The 26,833-nt window shown below is 37.0% G+C and overlaps 2 protein-coding genes and 1 long non-coding RNA gene across 5 annotated transcripts in view; all 3 read right to left on the reverse strand.

Moving 5' to 3' along the window:
- Positions 1 to 7,875, reverse strand: part of LOC126767649 (zinc finger protein 84) — a 29,772-nt gene extending 21,897 nt beyond the window's left edge. Inside the window, exon 1 of the mRNA XM_050485130.1 lies at positions 7,076 to 7,875. Coding sequence (XP_050341087.1) covers positions 7,076 to 7,277 — 202 coding nt within the window. The 5' untranslated portion in view covers positions 7,278 to 7,875. The remainder of the gene's footprint in view (positions 1 to 7,075) is intronic.
- Positions 1 to 26,833, reverse strand: part of LOC126767651 (uncharacterized) — a 232,017-nt gene that overhangs the window by 21,897 nt on the left and 183,287 nt on the right. The gene's annotated exons all lie outside the window — the stretch shown is intronic.
- LOC126767648 (uncharacterized) lies at positions 18,597 to 26,781 on the reverse strand. 3 transcript variants are annotated; one of them, XM_050485127.1, is made up of 10 exons: positions 26,613 to 26,781; positions 24,999 to 26,129; positions 23,657 to 24,721; positions 22,519 to 23,552; positions 22,268 to 22,420; positions 21,817 to 22,208; positions 21,538 to 21,751; positions 21,259 to 21,471; positions 20,418 to 20,888; positions 18,597 to 20,361 (listed from the first exon to the last, which is right to left on the reverse strand). In XM_050485127.1, the coding sequence occupies exons 1-10, from the start codon at positions 26,635 to 26,637 to the stop codon at positions 20,233 to 20,235; spliced, it is 4,827 nt and encodes a 1,608-aa protein (XP_050341084.1). In that variant the 5' UTR covers positions 26,638 to 26,781; the 3' UTR covers positions 18,597 to 20,232. The 3 variants fall into 3 exon arrangements, with proteins under 3 accessions (XP_050341084.1, XP_050341083.1, XP_050341086.1); XM_050485126.1 differs by having other exon boundaries at positions 24,999 to 26,138; XM_050485129.1 differs by having other exon boundaries at positions 24,999 to 26,285.

The raw sequence follows: 26,833 nt of genomic DNA on the forward strand, positions 1-26,833 counted from the left end.
TTAAACGAGTGTTTTTTCGAAACTGAATTTTTCAAAGCGGACGGATTTTAGAGGGCTCTAAACTAGTTTAAACTCCTTTATATAAACTTTTTTGAACAAACTTCATCTTATGAATATAAGTTTAAGTCATTATACAGAAGAGGTAAATTTTTTGAGAATGGACATACATTTGTGGTCAATGCATGCAATATTATATGTTCTATCGATGATAATTACGAAACAATGCTGGTAAGAAAACATAATAAATCAAAGGTGAAGATAACTAAAAAATGTGTGCCACAAATGCAATTACAAATCACTGAAAGGACACGCGCACAAAAACAGCGAAGACATTAAATAAATTGTGTGTCAAAATGTGTAAGTGTTGGACAGAGAATATATGTAAATCGAGTTAGGATCAAACCAAAAGACTATCAACGGATACAGAAACAAACACATAAATATAAACACACTTCTCAAGAATATCTACATATCAATTTTGGCCAACTTTATTTAAAATATGTAAAGTGCGAAATTAAATGTCTGCGCGAAAACAAAAGTTTTCACTTGTTTACACATTGCCGCATATGAACCAATAAAAGTAGTGTCAAACAAACAAACATTGAAGACATACTGTCCCGTCTTTGCCAGACAACAACAGGAATGTGAATTTTCCAAATACGGGTACGGGTACTAGTACGAATACGAATACAGATACGGGTATACGATTCTGCGTACGAACTCTGAAACGCTACTCTACTTACGGAACGGAGTCATCGGCTTTGGCATAGTGGAGCAGCAAAAGCAAAAGCAACAAAACCAACTCCCATTTGGATGACATGCAAACTAGTAGCTTTTCACTTTTCACTTCACTTTCACCAAACATACTCGTACGAGTAACAAATCGCCACTCTCCCTTTGCTGACTCGATAACTGTGCATCATGATGAGCACAAAAAGCGCGCAAACGCTCACTCTCCAACAAGTGTAAGCGCTGGTCACATTATCAGAATGAGTGAGAAAGTGAGTGATGTGTAGAGAAAGAGAAAGAGCGCGCATAGAAAGTGAGTGAAGGTACGTGCGCTTAGCCTATATATCAAATTACGAATATATAGTGGAGGAAATAACTCGGTGAAATGTGCTGAATAAAAGTTTTGCATTCAGCAGAAATGAGTATATGCGGAAAGTAAGAGTATTTTCGTGTGTGAGTAACGTGTTAAGAGAGTTTGAGTATTATACACATGCATAGGGGTGATTGCGTGTGAGGAGCTAGTTGTATTAGCCACCCCCCACGATTTCATGACGAATAAATTAAACTCTTCTCGGTAAATTTCCAGTTTGAGTGCAAGTAGAAATTAGTAAGGGTAGCAGCACAAAGATAGTGGCAATGCAGATAAGAGAGGGATTATTAATACTTAGAGTAAGAGTCATGTAGGGAAAATGTGGAAAAGAGTATATGAGTAAGGTGAAAAAGAGTGAGAGTGCAAATAGCGAGTGTGATTAGTGAAGGTGCAAAAAATAGCGGGTGGTTGAGGTAAAGAGAGTAAGAGTGAACGAGTAGTTTGGAGTTTGAGTGATTTCATGGGAATGGTGCTTTCCTGTAGGGGTAGCTGATGTGCGCGGACAATTTTATACTACAAACACATACATGTGTACACAATATATATTCATACATACATACATCGTGAATGTTTGATTGTAGTATGCAAACAAGTACTCATACAATTACACACTACGCTGAAACGAATACAAGGAGGGAGCACGTGTGTGCGTATATGTGAACAATTTGATGTATGTATAACACAACCCTCTATATATGTAGTTGGGGTTGATATGTAAAGCCGGCCGGTTGGCACGCGCCACATAAAATCGCAAGACGTGAAAAGTTAAAGCTGAACACAATCGAATGGTGCAGCGCCCGAATGTATGTTAAAATAAAATTAATTTAGCATGATAATATAATTGCACCATTCGTTTTTGGTGCCATTGCCAATGTTCTTAGGTGAAAATTACTAAAAAAAAATATTTATTTTCACACAGATACATATATGTATGTATATGTCATATTAAATTATAAGGTAACATATAATGTAGCAAACATAAAGTTTTCATATAATGTTAATATTTATCAAATAATACTTTATAAATATGTATTTAAATTTTTTTTTGTGAAATCCTAAAATACACTAATGTATTGAATACAAATGATTCAAAACTTATTTGATGTTGAAAAAAATCAAGTTAAAGAGTATTCACTTTTATGGCCTTCGTCTCGAATTCATCCATTTATTTGCTTCTACTCAGACATTTCAGCCTATCTACTAGACTATCAACTTTAATGGTTTTCGCAAAAACAAAAACTTGTTTGGGGAGGAAGCATATGTGTGTATACACATGTTTGTATGTATGATGACTCAAACTTACCAAAGCATATACTATTTAAAAATGTATGTATACATATGTATATCTACTCATATGCAAGGAAAATATACAAGCCTACAAACAGAAGCACCATCATCATGATCTAAGTGATAATCATTTTCCCAGCCCTTCACTTGTACCTCGTTGGCGTAGTGAGAGCTCCAACGGAAATGGGGCTCCACCGCTGCAGCCAATGGCTGCATTGTGGGTTGGCTGTGTAAGCATACACATACACAAACACATATGTATACAGCGCAGACTAGCAGCGACGCTGCTAAAACGTCAAAAGCGGTGGTGTGTTTTCGCTTTTTCTCTTTTGTCTTCCTACCACCCTATATAGTTGCTTTTGTAGGAACTTTTTCTTCGCTCAACTGCTGCTTTTTGTTTTTGTTGTTTATGTGTGCATTGCAACGGTTTGCCAGCGTTTTGGGAGAGGTCGATCGCCTCGCATGCAAGCGTTGTGCTTTTACTCACTACCCCACCACCCCCTTAGGTTAGTAGCAGCGGTCGTGCACTTCGCTTGCCTCCTTCTTGCTTTTGCACAGCTGACTCTCCAACTTCTTTAAGCTGCATAAAAGTAGAAGCGAGCACTTAACACAACTGAGCTCGTCTTAATTTCTCATACTGGCGTACGAATTTTTGTTTTTGTTATATTTGTTATACAAAATTGTATTATCAGCATAGTGCATAGTTGTAATGATAATTGTGTGTACACAAGCGCAACAAAAACAACAACCAACCACCACAAACACCGTCGCCTGCAATTAATGTATGCCTAACCCTCATCTCGAAAACTGTCTCCAACCCCAATGTCGTAGTCATTGCCGACATCGCCATCATCGTCGTCGTCATCGTCATCGCCGGCAGTAACGAAAAATCAATAAAAACTCCATTAGTTTAGTACTTCAAAATGAATTTGTCGGCGCTGTTGCTACCATTTATAATCTTTTACTCAATTCTTTACTGTTTTCCATGTTCTGGTAGAGATTTTATCATATGGCCGAGTGTCACCTTTAGTGAAAGCTGAGTTTAAAAACAAAATATGGTTGGAAGTAGAAGTTCTTGTGTGTGAGCGTGAAATATTTTTAACACAAAAATTTGAATGAAATTAATTTGATGTACATATATTCCTCGGCTATAACCGCGTAAGCGGTGCCTACGCCAGTAAATAAGATATTTATTAAAATTTGAGTGAGTTTAAAAAAATACAGTGATTATAAATACCATTTATTTACAATAGGTACTCCTACCATATACATATATACTTTCACAATCAAAACAAGAATTGACGTTAACTTCAGTTTTACCGAAGCCAGAATACCCTTCCCAAATAAAAGAGTTTCCATACAAGAACTTGATTTTGTTCATTAATTTTTGTGAAGATAATGAAATAAAAGTTTTCCACAGATGGACTACGTCAGAGCGATATCTCAAAAACTGAGGGACTTGCATATATACTATAGACAACGGACAACCTGCCAAAGTCGGCCTAACCTCACGGTGTTTTTTTAAAGCACATAGATCAATACAATGCGTTGGTCTGCGCCCCAAATAATACATAAATGTTTTTGCACACATTTTTTGGTTCCAATTGGTCGGGTGGAAGGGACACCTTTCCCACCTTGTTTGGGTTCAAGGCCGATCTAAAACCTTTGGCGTGCTGTGGGTTCGGCACCCGGCCACAGTGCGACTCCACACTGAATTGAATTTTTCAATTCTACCTGCCTTAAGGTTTAACACAGCCAATACGAGTCTCACCAAAAGGCCAAACCCCATGAGCAGATTGGTGCGAACTCCAAGGGCTAACTGCTTCCCGTGGTACCAGATTTAAGTCCCCGTTTAGACCTTGTAGCTTTTGCTACTACTAGTTGAGCACCTATCAAACTCAGTGACTGGTGGCATTTGTCGCTTGAACTTCAAATGTCTTTTCATTAGATGGAATCTCATTCAAAGTCTTAAATATCAGTTCGAGCTGGTATTATAGCACTATTTCTGACAAAGCCTATGCTGAAATTTCGAGACAAACCAAAAACTACAAATATAGTGCATATGGATTTTTATCGCCATTTAAGACAGGCATACCTTACTGCGGGCAAATTCTACCCCCTGCTCGCTGGGTTAACAGACGACTGACAGACAATTGGACGGACGGACATGGCTAAATCGATCCAGCTCATCACGCTGAATATTTGTACATAGTATATGTGTATACTTTATATGGTCGCCGACCTTTGCTCTAGGTGTTATAAACTACGTGGTAAGCTTAATCTACGCTGTTCAGGGTATGAAAATGCACCGTACTGTTAATCACTCCTTTAAATATGCCATGGTATTTCTGCAATAATTTCTCTAGAAGACATATGCATTTTATCAGGTGAAATAAGACTTCGACGGCTTCTGCTTATGCAAATGATAATGTAATTGACAGCCCTTGGGAATTATAGCCAAAAGAAACACTAACACACTTCTACCTGAGTAAGAACAAAATATTTATTGCTCAATATGTGCAATTAATTGCCTGACAATATGCCGCATGCAGCGCGAGATCAATGAACTCTGAGCTGGGCTGTGGTGCTGGGAGCAGAGGAATCGCAAAGCACGAAACAACTAATCGAAAGAAGGAAAGGCAAACGAAAGAAAGAATTTGTGCATATGTACGAGTGTATGGTATATTGGTCCGTGTGCATAAATTTAGCCTACACGCACATATGTATGTACAAACAGCTTGCGTTGCTATGACAATGAATTGAATTATGAAATAGCAGCATCCTTCAGGAAGTCACTTTCGTTTGGGGTGGTGTAGCCGAGCGCGGTGTGGGCGCACGCGAATAAGAAAGTGACTTCGTTGCAAGCGCGAAAAGCGAACCGCGTCGATTGTTGACACGGTGTGACGGGGGGTGGTGCACTAGAACTTGGTGTCGTTGCAGGTGATTGACTGATTGACGATGGAGAAGCGTATGGTTGACAGTTTTGGAAGTTTGCGACGGTTTTCAGGCATGATCAATTCTTTGATCAATTATGAAAGCTGAAATGTTGTTTGAATAGAGTTGGAAAAGTATTTTTCTGTTAAACTCTTTTCAGTGGCTGTCAAAATTCGAAAGCTCAAAGACATAGCATATAGCGCAAGTGAAAAGAATAAAGGCAACTTTAACAGCTAACAAACACTGACTTTATTCCTGCACATTTTTACAAATACAAGATATATGTAAATATGTATATGTATATACGCGAATACATAAAACTGTAAGGAAAATCAATGCCGCGGCATGGGCAAACAGATGGCAATAACCTGCATGCAGGGGTGGCAAATTGTAGTCAGGCAAAAGCGAGGGCTTTTAAAGCAGTGACAGCCGCCGTAAGGGGGCACACGCAATACTCACACACAACACCGTGTGAAACTCTGAGCTCGAACAAGCGAGGCAAACCGCGCCAATTTGTATGCAATGCAATTTCAAAAGCAACGCCGCCAAAGCGCTTTGCCGTCAAGCAACCCTGTACACAACCACAGTTCACTACAGCATGGGGGATGGTAGTAAGTGCGGCGCTGGTGGCGCTGATGAGTGCAGTGCAATGGCCGTGCCGCCTGTGTAGCTGGAGCTGGAGCTGGCTTTACAGCTGCCGCCAAATTGTGCTGCCACACTGCTGCCTGCAAAGCGCAGTTTATGGAGCGGGTTGAGGTACTGGAGCTGCCATGGAACCCTACAACGCTGTGCACCTAACCGATTGACTTCTGTGCCTTTGCCGTGTTATAACTCCACTTTGCAACGTTTGAGCTGGGGTTGCGCTTACGTTGCAAGTTAGTTGGTGTTTTTTATATTTTTTTTAAATACTTTAACCACGCCAACATATATACATACATACATGCTGACATATATACATGTGTGTATGTATTATATATGTAAATGTATCAGTACATTGGCGTCGCGTTGTGCGTATTTTGTTTCTGTAGGTGTGTGCGCGCGTGTGCTTTTTTCCACTCCGTGCAGCAAAGTGGCTTGGGGTGGCAAGGTAATGAGTCAAAAACACGTAAAGCGTGTATACGCGCACAACAAAAGCATAATTTATAAGCGTGCGGCCAAAAGTACTTTGTAGCGCTTGTTGGGGTGAATGTTGCCTTTTATGGGTGTTAGTGGAAATAAAAAGAAAATAATCAATATCAAAATAGCCAGCTCACATTAGTTTTGCTCGCTTAAGCGCTCACTGCGCAACCATTATTTTGCATGTGTGTTGTGTGCTTTTTAATAATTTTAATGTACATATAGTAACCTAAAATGCAAAACAACGTATCATCAAAAAAATCGAAATTGAGTTTTTATTGCTAACGATGCACAACTTCATATTATATATATGTAACATAAAATTTCCAGCTTCAACTGTCAGATATAACCAATATATAACCAACATATAACCATTATATAACCAATTTATAACCAAAACTCAATTGTTGTTTCAATATGAGTGGTTTCTATTATAACGCTTTTGCTTCGCCTGTAAACTTATTAAAAGTGATGTTACGTTATTTTGCATTTCAGGTATGTAGACGTATGTACATATATACATATGCATACATATGTATGTACATATATACATATGTATATGTATGTATGTATATACATATGTATATGTATGTATGTACATATGTATGTATATAATTGCTTACTAGTAACACTACTCACCATTTGGTATATTTTGATTGAAATGATTGCCGTTGGTCTGATAGCGTTGCACATGATTATCGGCGACTCCCGCCGTTGCATTGCCATTGATACCGGTGGGCGTGGCAAAGGCGCCAGGTGGACCTTGTGTGTCGTGTCCAAATTTGGCCGCAAACTGATGTATGCCGGAGAAGGGACCACCGAACGCGGAGAAATTCATCATGACACGTTTACAGCGAGTTTGTGTCAGCGACGAAAAATGTTAATAGTGATCACTTCTTTATTTATACAGAGCTATAACTATTTGGAAATTAATAAAAAAAAAAATGGCAAATGATTCGGATTGGCAAGCTTGCTTGGGTGGGTTGCGTAAATTATTGCTTATCCGTTTTGGCTTTCACTTTTCACTTTTTGCATTTCTTCCGTACTGTAATTACACAATTTTGCACATTTGTTATAATTTGAGTTTTATAATTTATTATTATTATTAAGCTTTGTTTTATTTGTTTATTATCACTAAGAAATATTCGTTTTATAGCTTAGAAAATGTTCTTTTATTGCTCACTTCACACTGTGTTCGAAAAGAAAGAAAAAATCAGGCAATTTACACACAGCCTTCACTAAACATCAACATTCTGCTGCCAATTCACACACCACACCAAGTACAATTGCCTGACAGCGTTGCGGATGTCAGCGACAAGTTGGCTATTTTGCTATGCTTTGCTGCTGCTGTCGCGCCTCTACTGTTCCTACCGCTGCTTATGCTAGTGGCATATTGAAGTGCTTCAACTTTCGTTTTTCGCGAGCGCACAGTTTGGCGGCGATGATTTAATCACGGCAACACTAACACTACTGCTTAAGCGGCTAAAATGGGCCGCGACTGAAGACACCATACAGACATAAACTCACATGCACATCTCTAGTGTGTATGTATGTATGTAACTCTGTCATATATGTACAAGCACATATGTAACGAAAGACATATTTACTTATGTAATTATGTACACCTACAAATTCAATGTATATGCGTATGTATGTGTATAAATTTGTATATTTTTTGTAAATGTATGATTGTGTGTGTGTGTGTCTTGCTGACAACTCAGAATAGTTAATGCGCGTCCACTGTGCGTCCGTCTGTGGCCGCAACGCACGCCCGTCTACTAAGAGCACAGTGTGAGTCAGCTGAACCTGCTGAGGTGTCTCCGCTGCCGTTTAAGGGTGAGCTGTTTGCTGTATTACTGCAGCACTTCTATTCTCCACCCCCTCTATGCAATTATGCAAGTACACACTTACTTGTCTATGCAATCTTACGTGCGCCTGGGGGTTGGTGGGTGGCGCTGTTCTTGTTGTCGCGAAGAAAATAAAAAGAAACAGAACAACAATAACAGCAACAACAAAACCACTTTTGTGTGTGTCTCTGCAGTTAAGTTTGTGCGGAAAGAAATTATATTTTTAACTTTCAATTTCTGTGAACGCCGCGCGGTGCTGTTGTGAAATTGGCAACTGAGAAGTTGACACTAAATTGCCAGTGCCACTGGTTTTGACTATGAGACTCTTTCTCTCTATACACAATGTATGTTTGTCGCTACCCAAAGAAATCGGTTCCAAACTAATACAACGAGCGCCATTTATTGCTGTATTACACGACGCAAAAGAAGTAAAAGCTGAAGGACTAACGGAGACTAGCGACCAAACATGGATGTAGCACAAATCGAGACAACTAAGTAAAAGCTATCGTCAGCAGTAAACTGCTAGCTGGCGGTATACAATAGCAAGCATCGTGAAGTCAACACAAACAATATGTAGAATAGCAATAAAAAGTGGCGAGTAGTGTTGCCACCTTGGGGGTGGGAATATCGATAGCCATGCATTTGTATGTGTGTATATGTCGTTAAATGTATGTAAGTCTGTGTGTATTGGAGCTTGGTTTGCCTGCAGGAAAAGAGTGCATGACTTTTTTAAAATATGATCAGAAAATCCGAGTGTCGGCTTTTTTAATGGCTCAATTCTATAATTATAGTTTTTGTTGTGGATGGTTCCTAGAACGCTCAGTCCGCTCTACCTAATTGTATCTTTTGTACTTCTAATGGTTGTTTGTAACCACTTAACGGTTTGTCAAATACATATACATACATAAATTTCAAACATTTTAAACGGAATTTATGCTTTGTACGTAGGTTGTCTTTTATATTTCAGGATTTGGCAACATTAGTGTTGCAACCTGGAAACTTATCATTTTATCTTAATGTTTGAAAATTTTAAAGTTATAAATACTCATTTGTTTGGTTAGAGTAACTTAAAATATTCTTCTCGACCAAAAAATTAAATTACTGTGCCCGAACTGGTATTGCAAGGCATTCATGTGACCTATGTCTCAATCTCAGAAACTATGGGCATTAGTGGAACCAGCATATATTCAATGTTGCATGAACAGTTGACTGTAAAAAAACTTGTTTACGTTGGACTCTACGCAATTTGTCAATCGTTAAAAAAGGGCTCGTGGCGATTGGTCGAGAGAAATGTTAACAAAATACCATAAAGGTGCTGCGAAACACGTCTATGGCATCGTGACTTGTGAAGAATCGTGGATTTACGCGTATGAGCCCGAAAAAAATAGAAGTCGACTGTATGGTTGTTTCAAGATGAGCCGTGTCCAACAAAAGTTCTCTATCATGAAGCCTTTCAAAGCAAATGATTGCCTGTTTTTTGGAAAAAATGGACATGTCGCAACCACTCCACTGGAACAACAGAGAACAGTAAATTCCGAGAGATATACAACCATTTTTTCGCCAGTTGTTCTCCAAGAAATCAGGAAAACCAACCACCGAAGACAATGCGAGCTCTCAACCATCGGCTGAAACAATTGCTGTTTTGAGCACTCAAAACATTGGTATGATGAGTCATCCTCCATATAGTTCTAACTTGACACCGAATGACTTCTTTTTAATCCAGGTTCGTAAAAAATAAAGTAAGCCATCTGAAAAGGCGGTTGATACGTTCAAAAGGCATTTTTTGGAGATACCTCAATCAGAGTGGCAAAAGTGCGTCGACAATTTGTTCAAACGCATGCAAAAGTATAAATCTTAATGGAGAATATTTTGAAAAACAATACAGCGATTTTCGATAATAAAAATTTGTTTTTGTACTCGAATCCCGAAGTGCTTATGTTTGTCATATGCGGATAATTCGAAAAATGGAGGGTCCCAGAAATCTGAAGTTTCTTAAAAAGCCTGTGATTATTTAGTCTCGTTTTTTCTTGAAAGTTGTTTTTTAACCCGTTACCAAACTATACTCACTTATTGTGGTATGATTGTTCCTATGGGGTCCTTTCAACTACCACCCAGTAGACGACAATGGTTTGTTGTTTTCCTGTTTCTAATGCTTTTTCTGCGATATCGGCGCAGGGGTAGAAACATCGTGTGATGCGGGATAGACAGTGTGAATGGTAGAGTATAGAGTGTGCTTGATTTGCTATGCTTTCACTAATTTATTATGCCCTTGGTTCGGCGTTTCTAAAGTGAAAGTAATTAAATGAATAAGTCTTATACCAACATGAGACCAAATAAATACATATGTACGTACTTATGCGATAAAGCCAAGCTTAGTTGGGTGCTAAAGAATCTAAAGACATACAGATTTTATTTTACTTTCATATTGTTTAGAAATTTCTAAATGTTTCAGGGAATACTTAGAGATAACCCTTAAAAAGTGCTGAGCTTGCGAATTTGAAGTTATATAAAGTCGTTAGGTACCTTACAGAAATTTAGCGTGACCCACTAAACTATAGCCAAGTTTACAATTAGCTAAAAATAACATTTACACAAGTTGCTCACCATTTATGCGTCGAATAACCTATAACTTCTTTCAAACTTCTTCGATCATAAGGTCATCGAGAATAAGTCCTTATATTTACGGTTTTCACAAGTCTCATAAAGTTATAAGTAATAACGATTCGAAAACTTAGCATTGAGAATTGTAAATGTGTAAACTCATTTTTGTATGAAATCCAACAACAATTTTTTTAAATAAGTGTAAAAATTGATTTTACCATGCTTTACGACGGGTTGTGAGTACCCCAATTGTATAATTTTATAAAGTATTTGCTTTGAAAATTTTTAAAAATCTGTTTATTTAGTAAAGATCATAGTTTCCTTTTCATTGCAAATACGTTTGTATGTATCTCTCAAATTTACCCAATTTTCAAACCCACTTCGGAATTGTTTAACACGAGCTATGTACATATGTATAAACTAATTTAGATTCCCAAAAAGAACGGAACAGTGAAATTTATATAAAATTAGTATATTGGAAAAGGAAAAAAGTCTTATAAACGGGAAAGTTATTGAATATGTTAGACAGATGTCATGCTAACCACACAGAAAAAAAATTAAGGCTCTTTGTCCGATTTACTGGCACATTAGTCCCGAGCCGACTGCAGTCATTCATTTGAACCCATATAAGACCAATAGAGAGCAATTTGTCGTAAATGGTATACATTTTTGGTCTACAACTTCAGGTGGCGTCGCTATTCTGCTGCTTGCTTTTACTTCCCTTACTAAATGTCGTTGTTTCTATGCAATGTTGTTGCTTTTATTGATGTCTTTTGCTGTTGTTATTTTTCTGTTTTCCATTTCGGGGGTGGAAATCGCATGTGAGGCGCAATCTACATGAAAACCTCGGTATGTATGTATGTATGTGCAAGACTAACGGGAAATGTTTCACTTTTCACTTGCTACGCTGTGTATTGCTGCTGCTGCTAAGCGGCAGCGACATGCGAGCATTTTGTGGAATGGGAAAGGGTGCGCTTACTCATACTTCGCGAAGTGGTAATTACACTGGGGTGAGACTCCCATACAAACAATCATATTTGTGTGTGTAATTGCTGGCGGTGTGTGTGGGGGTTGGGGTGGCTTGCACCTATTATGTGTACCTCTATTAGTACGAGTATAGTGTGGAGACTCTTCTAAGTCATATGATTTAGTAAATATGTTTGTGTAAGTGTGCTATATGTCTCCATATATTTATAGGGCTGCTATATTTGGCTGCAGGTACGTGTAATGAATGCTCTTAGTGCTTGCGCCGAGTAACCCAGTGAGCTTTACTCGCACACTTACTCACTCACTCACTTGAATTGGTGGTGAGTTAAAGAGTGAGTATGTTTGAGTGTTACTCGGCGATAGAATGAGTACATTGAGAGACTGTGTCAAATAGCTGTTATGTGGGGAGAGCAATGGGCAACAATTCTTTTACTGAAATTCCTCTGCTTGCTATTAGAGTGGTGAAAGTTTGAGCAATTTAGTGTGATGGAGAAACGAGCAAAAACAAATTTGTTACGTCCACTCTTACTCTCAATGCCAAAGTGTTGCTAGGAAGTTGATAGAGATTTGGTTATCGTTGTATTTCTTCATTACAATTTTTCTTAGAAATAAGTTTGGTATTTTAATGCTCTGTACCTTTGGAATGGTACGAATACGAATATATTTTGTGTGTTTATTTTAAATGAAAAGTGTATTTATCAAAATCTCGGCGCCAGTGAAGGAGAAAGGACGGGAGATCGGAGACAATTCCACCGGGTCGGGAGTTCGCAGGCTTACTCGGTGCTGCAAAAAATTTTTGAACCCTTTATGCTCCTGCAGTATTTTCAGCGGTCAACATTAATTAAAAATGTTTGTTCAGATCAGCATCAATGTTTCTTATGGACTTTACTGGATTTATCCGATGATTATCAAATTATCATTTCTAGAGCACTTTTAAATTAAACTTTTCTCGAAATAAATCACATAATCAGTAAATTTATGGATCAGGGAACTCGCATCATATATCCTTTCTGGAACCGGTTTTCTCTATGTGAAGTGAAAAGTTTCGATGTTAAAAAAGTGTGCTGTCAGTAATGAAACATTGAGTTATACATACATATGTATGTATACAAGTATAGACTGATCTAGTTTAGGAGTTTCCAAAAAAGGAGGGCGTCAGAAGGAATGAGTATTATGACGTTGTTGTAGCAATAGCAACGAAAATTATCTCAAATTTATACTAAAAATTCTAATAAATGTTGATTATTTTAAAAATACAAATTAGTGTTTTTGATACTAAGCTTTAAAATACTCGACAAACTCGTCTTCGGTTATAAAATTATTAAGGGGTTACATGGGTTTACGGGTTTCAAAATATCGAAAAAAATTTTTATTGTCTTATTAAATTCTACAACACCTCTAGAATATTGTCCTCAAGTTTCGTAAATACAGCCTTGAGAACTGGAGCGCTCGAGGATAGACTTTTTTTGATTACAACTATTTGAAAAAAATATGTCGCGAAATTTTCACTGAAGTTTTTTTTGTAAAAATTTCTGCCAAAAATCCTTTTTTTTTCTTCGTCCAAGTTCTTAGGTATGGTTCTAACTAAAACACGTATTTTTTCACTTAAGATGATCCTGTAAGGAATTATTCAGCCAACGCGGGCATACCTTTTTTCCGACGGGTCACCGGAAAAGGCGTCGCAATGGTCGACTTTAAAATATTTGTTTCCAAAAAATTCAGATTTTCTTTGTTAATAGTGTATGTTTGTAACAATAAAAAATTCTAATAAAATATTTAATTTTTTATATGAGAAAAAAATTGTTGAAAAAAGGCTGTTTTTTACCCGAGGAAACCCATGTAACACCTTAAGTTCTACTTTTGGGTTGACTCGATGTTAAGGGGTCAGTAGGATAATCTGGCCTGTTTTTTGACATTTTTTTTCATAGAAATTTTTATTCTACAATAGAACTTTTTTCACATATCATGAGGTATATCGTGGAGTGTGTAAAAAATTTTTTCGGAATTTTTTGATGACATCTGTCGAGAAATGGCTGGGTGAATGAGATGCGTTTTTTCACTGGCGGACACGATTTCTCATGTTTGGATCATCTGAAACATAAAAACCCAATTTATTCTTCAAAAGTACTTGAATGGTTATCGTCCCTACTAGAATCATGAACAAATTTTGATAAATAAAAAAGTAATTAATGTTTTTTTATAAAATTTCCCCATGTTTTTTAGATAAATTTTGTCATAACATTGTCAATAAATTATAAAAAATGTAGGGACGATAGCCAGGCGTTTTGTGAACATTAAAAAAAAAATTAAGCAAATCGGTTGAGTAGTTCGACCGGAATCATGTCCGCTAGTTTAAAAAAGCGTGTTTTGAGAAAAACGCGTTTAAAGTTTGAGGTTTCAGGTCTAAAGATATTGATTTACAGACCATCGCCTGAGGATATTCGATGAGTTATCTTAACTTAGGTAAACGTAGTGGCTTTGTTAGACAAATCTGGAGGTATCATTTAAAACTGAAGAATTTGTGCCTTGGGGGTGTAGTATTCTGCATTATTTACGAATTTTATGGGTAGATCGTCATACCGATTTCCGATGGGATTTATTTCTTTAAGGGGTATTGACAATGGATATTTATACTGATATATTGCACTGAGTGAAACCATGTAAATTACTCACAGAAACTCTTATCCGAATTTTAAACTAATAATTTTAATATTAATATACTTTAAAGTCATTCTCGATTTAAAACAATTAATTTGTTAAATAAATAGTGGCCCAATCTTTAAAACCGAAAGTTTTTATGAAAGTAAAACCATTTCAATTAGCATTTGTACTCGGCAATGAACTCGCTAGAGAGCAGTAACAAAATATGCGGCAGGATACAGAGAAACAGAGAGACTGAGAGAGAGCGAGTGTGTGAGTGCGTGAGTATATAATTGCCATTGAAAATGACTGGAGTTCTCGTTTTGGAGGTAGTAAGATCTAACGGTATATAATAGTATTAGTAGTTATTGTTTTTGTCTTTTCGATTTTATACACTTTTCACTTTGAAAGTTAAAGCTCGTACTAGTTGTTGTTTTTGTAATTGTTTGTGGTACGTTGTTCCCACTGACTACATACATACATATGAATGTGTAATAGTAAATGTGCGCGTGACCCCATCGTATGTGTGTGGCGGCGCCAACGTATCCTTGTGTTTATGGATTTCTTGCCTGGAGGGTAGCTTTTCACTTTTCAGCACAAACACAGTCATGGAGACAAATGCACACACAAATGTACAAGTATGAAATATGAATTTACATACATATGTATATACATATAGTTATGTACACACTAGTCACTTACACACTTCTCTTAGAATATACATACATATGTATACTGAGTTCTTGTTTAAAGCGCATTTATTGTTTCTTTCCCATTTTATTTGTTGTTTTACACTTCTCTGTCATTTTAAACTTACTAATAACTATTTTTTTGTAAACTATTTTAATTTTAATTTAAAAGCATTTTATCATGTCTGCAGACACGCTGATTTATCAAAAACACATTATAATTCACAACAATAGCAATAACCACATATCCGGTTGCAGTTACATCCGCTAATTGTACCGTTACGTCTTGAAATTGTTGTCGTCGAGCGTTGAATGGCAGCTGCCGCCACGTTCATGACGCTTTGTAGTGGCAATGGCAGCTTCTTGGAAACGCGTCTCTCGCTCTCACTACGTTCGACTTGCGCCTTTAGGCGACTTCGTTTTGGGTGGTGGTTGTTTACATGTTATGTTTGGCGAGCAGGTTGTTATTTTCCGCCAAACGTTGACTTTGTCAAATGGTTGTTAGGGTAGGCGATTGCGCGCATGTGCAGAGAGAAAAAGCTTCAGATATTGAAAATTAAGCTTTTAGCTAGCAAAGTTTTCAACCAAAACTATTTTATAGTAAAATTAAAATTTTACGATTTTCGAGACTTTTTCAAATAAAAGACTGCAATCGTGAAATTGCCACAACAAATGTTATCTGATGGTTCATTAGCTTGTGTGTGTGGAAGGATATAATCCGACTTTATTATCTATAGAACATTGAAGAAGTTCGAATAGGAATTAACTGTCTGAAAAACAATAAAGCGGCGAGGCCGATGGATTACCGACCGAGTTATTCAAATACGGCGGCGAAGAGCTGATAAGGAGCATGCATCAGTTTCTTTGTAGAATATGGTCGGACGATTGGAATTTAAGTGTGCTCTGCCCAATCCACAAAAAGGAAACCCCACAATCTGCGCCAACTACCGTGGGATATGCCTGCTCAACATCACATGTAAGATTCTATCGAGCGTATTGTGTGAAAGATTAAAGCCTACCGACAACAAACTGATTGGACCTTATCAGTGTGACTTTAGACCAATCAACAACTGACCGAATATTCACCATGCGCAAAATTCGTCAGGATCGGGAAGGACCTTTCGAGCCGTTCGATACCAAACGAGGTTTCAGACAAGGTGACTGCCTTTCGTGCGACTTCTTTTACTCTTCGTGTAAAAAATTCGAGCTGGAGAACTGGTTGTATGGTCTTAGGTTGTATGCATTTCCGCAATTTTGTATATGAAATGAAAGACACAATCAATTGATACTCTTTGGTATTAACCATATTTTATTTGATACATTTGGTTTTCGCAACATTTTCCTTATTGTTTTTTATAGTATGAGTTGCAGCAATGATTTTCATTTTCTACATCGTTTGTAATCATATAATTTAAAGGCAATTGAAAAGCATTTAATTTTTAGACAGAGCTGTCGCCAGCTCTACATTAGGTAAATAAATTATTAACAAAAAATGAATACAGCTTTATAATAAATATGCAGAAAGCTCAGGATTTTTTTTTGTTTATATATGAGGGTGGGTGCAATCAAAATTAATTTTTCATAACATAAATCATGATTGGTTTTGACTAAATTTTATGCAAAAATCCAAAATAATATTTTGTGCATTGCGGAAGCCAAAAAAAAATAGAAAATACAGGTGTCCCTCGAATAACACGGTTAATTGGTTCCGTGTTAATCGAAATCGTGTTATTTGATACTATATATATATGATGATCATACAATTTTGGAGATACCGTTCCGTGCTATTTAAAACCGTGCAACTCGAAACTCGAGATCCATACAAATTTGTACATTTGGTTCCAAAGATTAATTAAGAAAACATTAAAAATAAGAACAAATTTTTTTTTTTATTTTTAGTTATAAAATTTCAGTTATACAAAAATAACAAAATTCATTCTATTTAGAAAAGTGAAACTTAAAAATTTAAAAGGTAAAATTTTATAAACGCAATAATTTTTAAATTACATATGTTCAACCACTGATTCAAATGCATTATTGCGTCATACTACAAACAGTCGTTCGAAGGAAAATAATACTAAATTTTTAACAGGAATTTTCGCGACTTCGTGTAATTCGAACTCCGTGTTATTCGAGGGTTGTCGCAATTTTTAACCGTGCTATTCGAGATTTCGTGCAACTCAAGTACCGTGCTATTCGAGGGATACCTGTATATACATTTTTGAAGGAGCGTGGGGAAATACGCAACAGTAATTTTGTTTTATGTTTAAATTTCATTTTTGAACGGAAGGCAACACAGTTTGCTTGAAGCAATTTTTTAAGCAAATTCAAGCTAGGAAGTACGCATGTAATTTAGACAACTCAAAAAAGCGGGAAAATTCGTCAATTAAATACTATAAATACTTTTAAAGACAAAATATGTTAAATAATTAATAAAAAAGGAAATTAGTAAGAAAATTTCAGCATATAGTAGGATAGTATGAATATTTTTTTACGATTATATACGAAGTATGAAAACTTATAACATTTGACAAGACATATGTAAGTATGTATTTTGTATATCTGTATAATAATACCATTCATGTATTGCATAGATTTTTTTTCAATTTAGAGCTTATATAACTTATGCGGTATACATATTGAAATATGCATATTTATATATATATATCGGGTGATTTTTTAAGAGCTTGATAACTTTTTTTTAAAAAAAAAACGCATAAAATTTGCAAAATCTCATCGGTTCTTTATTTGAAACGTTAGATTGGTTCATGACATTTACTTTTTGAAGATAATTTCATTTAAATGTTGACCGCGGCTGCGTCTTAGGTGGTCCATTCGGAAAGTCGATATCAGGTTGCGCAAAAATATAAACTTTACATATTTATGCTAACTAGCCGTAACAAACTTTTTGTTGCCAAAAATGGAAGAACTGAACTTGGTTGACATGTGGTTTCGACAAGATGGCGCTACATGCCACACAGCTCGCGATTCTATGGCCATTTTGAGGGAAAACTTCGGAGAACAATTCATCTCAAGAAATGGACCCGTAAGTTGGCCACCAAGATCATGCGATTTAACGCCTTTAGACTATTTTTTGTGGGGCTACGTCAAGTCTAAAGTCTACAGAAATAAGCCAGCAACTATTCCAGCTTTGGAAGACAACATTTCCGAAGAAATTCGGGCTATTCCGGCCGAAATGCTCGAAAAAGTTGCCCAAAATTGGACTTTCCGAATGGACCACCTAAGACGCGGCCGCGGTCAACATTTAAATGAAATTATCTTCAAAAAGTAAATGTCATGAACCAATCTAACGTTTCAAATAAAGAACCGATGAGATTTTGCAAATTTTATGCGTTTTTTTTTAAAAAAAATATCAAGCTCTTAAAAAATCACCCGATATATATATATATACGTATGTATATATAATTATACTGCGAGAAATTACGTGCAATTCAAGAATACCCGCCACATGAGTACTATAATATTATTACAAGAACTTTGCATTCCCAATAACCCACTTCCTTTTTTCCTTCTTTGCTTTTGCTGTATTATACATAAATATATATTGATATATTGTGAGTTCGAGTATTCATGTATCATTTATGTATGTTTGCATGTCTTATATGCTTTGTAAGTTTGCAAGCAATCTTCGAAGAATTAAATAAAAAAAAATACATTATACTACAATATTTGTTCGCAATAAAAATTGCCATTTGAGAATTAATTATTTCGCTAATATTTTTTGTGCCGTTTTCTACAAGTGCATTTTATACGCCCCAGCACGCCCACACACACAGTTGTGAAAAAATATACCAATTAAAAAGTTTGCTTAAGCAAATAAAAAAGAAAAAGAGAAGCACTTACAATATATATTGGAAAAAATCACAATATGAAAGCATTAAAATATGTGAAAACACATCAACTGCAATTGTATGCCTAACTTATTAAATACAAAAAAAAATTATATTCATATTTTTTTTTCTACATTACATATTTTATATATAGAATTCAAAATTCAAAAATATTATATTCAACAGTTTCTCAATTCATCTTACATAAAAATTACATTTTTTGATTATCGATAAATTAATAAAAAAAATTAACACGCGTTTGGTGTAAATATTGTAACAAAAAATAAATATTTACGTAGGCTTAAATGAATATATCACGATTTACTATAGCATAAACTTAATTTTAATGGCGATGTTGCATGAAATGATAAAGTTTCGCTTTGACAATACGACACTAGATGTATGTATGTCTCTGATAACACATTTGCGTACCTACCACAGAGTACTTTTGATGAAGGGGAACCATAAGTTTATAAAAAAAAAAATATATAATTAAAAGGGCGCGTAAAAGTCTGCGCTTTCACGAAAAAGTTCTAAGGCTGATTTAAGAAAATATAGCTCTAAAAAAAATCCATTCAGCATTGCTCAAAAAAATTTTAAATTTTTTTAAATTTTAAAATTTTCTTGTTATGCGCATTTTGCGCAGATTGACGAGAAAATTTCAAAATGTTGAAAAGTGGCATATTTCTTGGTATATAGCACTTTCTAAACAAACTGCTTTATTAGTTTCCTAACAGTTAAACGAGTGCAGATAAATATTTCAATAATTAACGAAAATTATCATAAGTTAGCACTTTTAAATAAATGGCAGCATATCCAAAAGCATAACCGTACATTATTTTAAAATTTTCACTTGTCAATTCATCACAATTTCATAATTATTCACTTCTTAACTCACTGCATCTCCTAACTATCTTCACTTATTAGTTGCAATAACTGTCCGTTTCGCTTGTGTGATTATGTGTTTGTTTTTGTATGCATGCAAATATGTAGTTCATATAGTAATTAAGTTTGAGTTAAGTTTTGAGAGTACGAAAGCTTTTATAATGCTTAATTATTATTTACTGACACCTTTTAACCTCATTCAGCTGCAAATTTGAAAAAATACTGCTCTATTTGTTCTTCTCCACATTGCAGATTGTCTGCTCTAAACTCATAATGATCGTTTTGTTTTAAACTTCTCACAAAGGATAGCCCATGGCTGCGGAGAGTAGCGGTTCCCACGCACGATTTATATCCATGTACAGCGTGGTACATTGCTCAGCTATTAAATCATCCTCATCCAACACCGTTATTGGAAATAAATCATTCTGAAACATATGAAAATAATTTGTACGTTTTTGAAAGACTTTCTCATTCCACTTACATTCTTTGCCTGCCACAACTGCTCGAGCAGTCGTAGGAAACGTTGCATTTCCGAGCTGCTCGCAAAGAAGATCACCAAATCATCGGTGCTGTCGCGCACCTCCTGACAAGAGAACTCCAGCACACACCACCATGTGTCATTGTGCGATGGTATTTTAATGCCCGTCATTTCTTTTATATCCGCACAGGTGAGTATCTCTAGACCAGAATCCTTCCCATACACACTATACATATTGGAGTAACGCGTTTCCGTTTGCTTAGCACATTCTGTCGGCATTTGGCGTGAATAATTAGTTGTTGTGGCTAATGATGTTGCGTTCGTGGTGGTGGCATTTGTAGAAGTTGAATGTGTGGTATGGTCACCGCATGTGGTTGTAGACTGTGATAGTTGGGAAAGTTTGGTAGGCGTTGAATTCACTGATGAGCAAGATCTTGGTGCAAAACGGGTTGGTGTACTCATTGCTGAGCTTAGCTGTGAAAAATATAAAATATGTAAAGCTTTATTAAGTTTAACATATTAATTATGACTAAAATATTTAACTAAATTTGGAATTAAATTTCAAATACAACTTGGACTTTATATAAGAAAAAATGGTACACTCAAGATCTAATACTACCCGGACAGGTCCATATAAACTGGACGTGCAAACAGAATTGATAACACTTTTTCCCCCAAAATTGTTAAGATCTTTTTATAATGTTCGTGTGAATTTTGATCTCCATATTTCAAAAAAAATGATCAGTCCGGGTCAATTTTGATCTTGAGTGTAACTCCGTAAGCTATCTAATGAACTGATTATTGCAAATAAGTGAATATGAGAGTGATACTCAAATTTCCTTACCAGACTGCCTGTTTCGCCTGCTGTTAGACTGCATTCATCATTGACGCGAGCTATAAAATCCTTGCCAGAACTTGCTACATTTTGAGTATTCTCTGCATCAGGCTTTATTTGCTTTAAGGGCGCCGAAAAATCTTCACGCAATGTTATCAAATGATGTTGTGTCACAACTAGCGTGCAACCAAGAGTTTTATGCTTCTCCTGCATTTCGAACAGCTACAAAAACAAAATGTTCAGTGTCAGAGCAACACTTTCGAGTTAAAAGCCAAAAATTTTACTTACGCCACTCGCAGTTTGCAGCAGCGCTTGCAACCATTCCGAGGCAACATACTCATCCGGTGCGGCCAACTGCAATAGTTGGCCCTTCAGAATAATCTCGAAACAGTGTGGTCTTCCAGCTTTGAGTGAACGACGCGCACCTTGACATTCAGCGAGTGCCACAGCCCAGCTTGGTATTTTCTGTGTTGAGTCATTGAACATGTATAAAACACCAGCCCTAATAAACCAAATGAACAAAACATTTAGTAAAACAGGTGGACTAGAGACAACGCCGTAACTTACTTCAATAAGAAATAACCGGGATTCCAGATATGCCTGGCGCTATTACTCGCCTGGTGTTCTTTGATGCGTCGATGCATAAGAAAACCTTTAACGTGCGGTCCCAAGGGCTCTTGCTCATTACCTAGGACGCCAGCTGGCACATTCACCACCGCATAGTACATCCAAGTGTCTGTAGCACCAACCGATGAATTCTCACGTACAAAAGCTTGTAGTGGTGCGAGATGAGCAAACGACAATTGTCCGACAGCTGGTAACGAAGAGCCACTACGACGCGCGCACATCTCCAAATTTGCTACCAAACCATCAGCGGGATATGGGCCACCAGCCAATAATACTTGTTGCATATCGCGTGCGCTATTGCTGAGTAACACCGTATTGCCAAACGGACCCATCTGAAAGTGTGATAAAGTTTAAGTGATGTCATATTGGCTATCACAAATTTCGAACTTACTAATATCACATCCAGTTCGACATAGGCGAGCACGAATTTCGAACACAAACGATTACGCACCAAATCCGTTACATACAATGTGCGATCGGTAAGGAAAACCAAAACCGGGGTCATATAGCCTTCACGACTATAACCGGTGTATAATTTGAAGACCTGCGTATTATTTAAGAAAATATATTAGTTATTTGTGATCTATTTTATTTATTTGAATATTTGTTGTGTTTGACTGACTCGTTTTAGCGCCAACTCACCTTCATAAGTTGCTCGGCAGGATCTCTTAGTATATGTAAATAGTTTCCATTAAATATATCAATGGATATTTCACCTATACCAAGTTCAAAGCGTGCCACATCGCCCGGTAGGTTATCGATTTGTGCTAATTCATGCCGTGGCGAATTCGCACCCGACATTTCGATCTCCATCGCTATCTCCGCGTTTAAATCATCAATTAGTTCATAATTCTTTGGCTTTACACCTGGTACATATAAATTGCCAGAGAATAGTTTCTGCTCACTACGTAATTTGTCGGCAAAGAAATTATTCTTGCGTATCGAAGATTCGAGTATCTTTTTCTGTGTAACATTACGTAAGAAGCGATTAATTAACGATGTTTTCGCATTGTTTGGTTGTGGTGGCTTCAAGAGATTCGCATAGTCGCTCATCATTTGCCTGTCACTCATCTCACTTGGATAATCTACGATGACAATGTCACTCTCATTTTTATCCGTATCCGTTGTTATGGTTATAATATCATCAAATTCCTCGCTGAGTATGGTGCTTTTCGAATCGCGTCCACAACTACCGCGTACGCCTATGTAGCCGCCAGCACTGCCACCACCACTGCCAAGAGGTGTGCTGTTTGCCAGGACCGGAGTGCTGCCTAAATTGAAGATATCCGGACTGAGCAATGTTGCTTCGGGGTGACAAAGCGCCATATTTCCATTTCCACCGCTACCAAGACTTGTGCCATAGCGTTGTGGTTGTGTGGCTAAATTTCCGCCACTTGAACGCTTCTTCAGTGGCGAGGGTAAGTGACGCTGTTGTTTTTCCACGTTGCCGCGCAAGTCTTGCCCTATAGCCAAACTATTGTTGCTGTTATTGCCTACGCTGCCGACGTTGAATGAAGAACAGGTGGTTGCTTTCGATTGGGTCTGCGGTAATGAGCATGCACTAGAATTGGTCAACTCGGATATTGTAGACGATGAGATCGTGTTTGGCAATGGATGTTTAGGGGGTTGTTTTGGTTCGGTGACTTCTTTGAATGAATTGTTTTGAATTTTAGGTGCTGGAAAAAACATGACGATTCAATTTGATTTTTTTGTGATAAGTATGTTATATAAAAAGTACGAAATGGTTCTTAAATTATAATAACAAAAAATGTGTACTTACAATAATTATCAGCGCCTGCTCTCTGTGTATCTTCCACAACGTTAGCAACATTTTTAGTCGCTGAAGCTGAAGATTTCTTAGCGTTAGGTGTTGCGGTTGAATCTTTATTAAAACTGCGAAAGAAGTTCGAAAATGTTTTTGCTATGGGCGCAGCACTGAAAGCACTACGCAAATGATCTGGCTCCGGTTGTGCAATGGGCGTTTCGCTTTCCAGTAACAAGCTCGACGCAATACTTCCAGGCGTGTTACTTGCTGTGTCCAAATCAAGCTCGAGCATTTCATTTGTGTCGTAACAATATGACACACCTGTGTGCTCGAAAACTGTGCTCTCACAATTAACAATAAATTTGTTGCGAAATTGTGACGGTTGCTCAGCAGCCGCCGGCAGCTGCTTTGTTGCGTCAAGATCTGTAGGTTTATCAACGAGTTGGTTTTGTGTGTAGATACCCTCTAGATCGGGGCGTTGGTCTGCATCGATTTCTTCCTGCCTCTGCAACACTCGACCGGGTGGCTCCGTAGTAGCTGATTTTTCTGCGCTACTTTGACGTGTCGGTGCATATATCTCTTCGTCATTCTTACGTCGCAATTGCTCGTCGACATTGTGTACGAATTTTTTGACGCCCTGCGACTTTTTAGAGCCATCAAGGCTTTTACTTAGAAAAGGTTTTTGCTTAAGTGGTGGAGAAGGCGGTGCAAAGAATGATTCAGCTAATGGTTTTGCTTTGTGCTCCGGAGTGGCTTGTTCCAATTCTGGTACGCATTCGACAACTGACTGGAGATCTTCAGAACCTTCGGGTACACCGCGCTCTGGAAGCGGCATTGTGAATATACTTTTTAATGAACCAATAATCATTTTGCTACTGTTGTCGATTAATTGATTCATATCGTGCACATTAAATTTTTTGACGCGTGTACTCAGATCCTGTTCGTAGATGATATTTGTGTTCCGTTTGGGTTTCTTTAAGCAACTTGATTTCGGTTTTTTCTCCTTGTTCCACACCGATTTTTTCGGATTATTTTCATTTAGGTTATCAATGTTCGGTTCAGAGAAGTAACAGTTATCACCTGAAGATGGATGAAAATTTTAATTCAATTAGTTGTGTACAATGATATTTTACAAAATAAGATAAATAATCAATTTTACCGGACACGTAACATTTAATTCCCCGTTGGAAAAAAATATTTATGGGAAAGTTTTATTTTTACTTTTTAGGTTTAACATGAAACATAAATTTTTCTCCAATTGGCTTTTACCATGTGCGTCTGTTATATAATATATTTATGTAATTTCCGCTCAACACTACGAGTAAAGCAAATATTCTTAATCAAATTAATGACTCACCAATTATATTATTGTTCGCGTTACTCATGCCAATACAGTCGCATGAACTGCTCTTCGCTTGCCCATATTGTTGTCTATTTGAGTTTTTATCATTTTCGTCCGAGTCCAAACTGGAATTTGAGCTAGAACAAGAGCACCGATACAACACCTGTTGACCCTCAGCACCATTACCTACACCAGCACCATCAGCAGCACCGTCACGTACTTTTGGCATATATTCAAAAACACCAGAATTATCATATTGTAATGCTTTTTGCTCCTCCATATCATAAACATCCGAGTTGCCATAGTCTAGTACATCGGAACATGCATTACGATAAACCACACATCGACGTCTTTGCTCGCATCTATTTTGATCCGCTTCATCTTCATGCGCATGTGCACACAGTTCTGACTGTGCAGCTGCGCCACCTGCAGCTCCCGCATCTCCTTCCGAACACCAAGAGTAACGTCCTGATACTCCTATATGTTGTAGCGCTTTGCGGCCAGACTTATATGTAATGAAGCCATGTTCAATATGTATATTGTCGGTGCGAGTATTTTTGAGTATGTCTTCATGAAAGGATACTCGTTTTTTGGGCGCTTTAGGTGTAATGGATGTCTTGCGCGCTTTACGCCGATATACAATATTTTCAGTAGTATCAAAGGTGGAACAGGTGCTTGTAGTCATTGCATCTTCAATGGGAACATTCGCTTCTGAATCGTTCGTTGTGTCGGTTGTTGTAACATTGAAGTTTGTATCAAAGCCGGCTACAATTTCCTCAAATACTGCGCTAACGAAATGACGTTCCTTAACTGTTTGCATCGGAGCTGCAACCACAGCAACTTGTTCACGATTAGCGCTATGTTCTAGTACATTGCCTGATTTGATTTCTTCAAATTCGAAACCAGTTTGTGAGGTAATTGATTCAACCATGAATTCGCTTGATTCAGAATCCAGCAACTGCACTCCAGAATCACTTGGCGTTGTGTCATCCAAGGTGCTATTCATGCTCGAATTCATTTTGTCAAGCGTCGAAGAATTGTCGTACTTGCTGCCAGATTTACTTGGTTGCCCCTTTCGATCAAGATCACCGACAGCACACAACGGCGATTCCATTACAACATCAAAAGAGGACGGTGGTCGCTCCACTAAAATTTCTATATGCAGTTTAAAAGAATAATGTACAGGAAAAATGTATACACTTGTGTATGTATATCCACTTTATTTGCGGGTTTAATAGGATGAATTTTTTTATTGAGAGTTTTGAAAATATATCCAATTCGAGCCAATTATTGTAACATGATCTTAAATAAAAGAAAAACATAAATAGCATTATTACAAATTAAAAAAAGTGAATTTATTTTGGTTACAGTTGCACTTTTCGCAAAAATCAATATCAACTTGCACCACACCGGCAGCGAGTAACACACACAAACAATAACAAAGGATCTATTATTTGGGATTGTATACCCATTCTTTTCAATATAAGATTTACGTACTCCATTACAGGAACCAACAAGAATTACTATTGCTATTGTGTGCTTGGACCCACCCGCTGCCTCTAGCCCACCCACTTTTTCATTTCATTCAAGTCGATATTCACTTAGAAAGTTGCAGCCTTTGTTCTTTACCTTCCAATTGCTGTGGGAAATCCATGTTTCCGTGATGAATTTTATCTCGACAAATAAGAGTGGGTGTTTCTCTATCTTTTCACAAGAGTTTTTATTAATTTATTTATACCAATTTACAATATTTTACATTTTTCTGGAGCAACACAAATTTTATTGCTGCGTACTTGAACTGAAAATTGTGAATACGCAAATCAATAATCACCGATGCTTCATCTTGCAAA

Source organism: Bactrocera neohumeralis, chromosome 2 (genome assembly GCF_024586455.1).
Source record: "Bactrocera neohumeralis isolate Rockhampton chromosome 2, APGP_CSIRO_Bneo_wtdbg2-racon-allhic-juicebox.fasta_v2, whole genome shotgun sequence".
Classification (NCBI taxonomy): Eukaryota; Metazoa; Arthropoda; class Insecta; order Diptera; family Tephritidae; genus Bactrocera; species Bactrocera neohumeralis.

Excerpts from the sequence above, each read along its gene's own strand:
- LOC126767648 (XM_050485126.1), bottom strand. The coding sequence starts at position 26,637 with ATGGATTTCCCACAGCAATTGGAAG. Across the intron at positions 22,421-22,518 it reads CTGCCGAGCAACTTATGAAG|GTCTTCAAATTATACACCGG; the intron begins GTGAGTTGGCGC and ends AATAATACGCAG. Across the intron at positions 20,889-21,258 it reads CAGGCGAAACAGGCAGTCTG|CTAAGCTCAGCAATGAGTAC; the intron begins GTAAGGAAATTT and ends TATTTTTCACAG.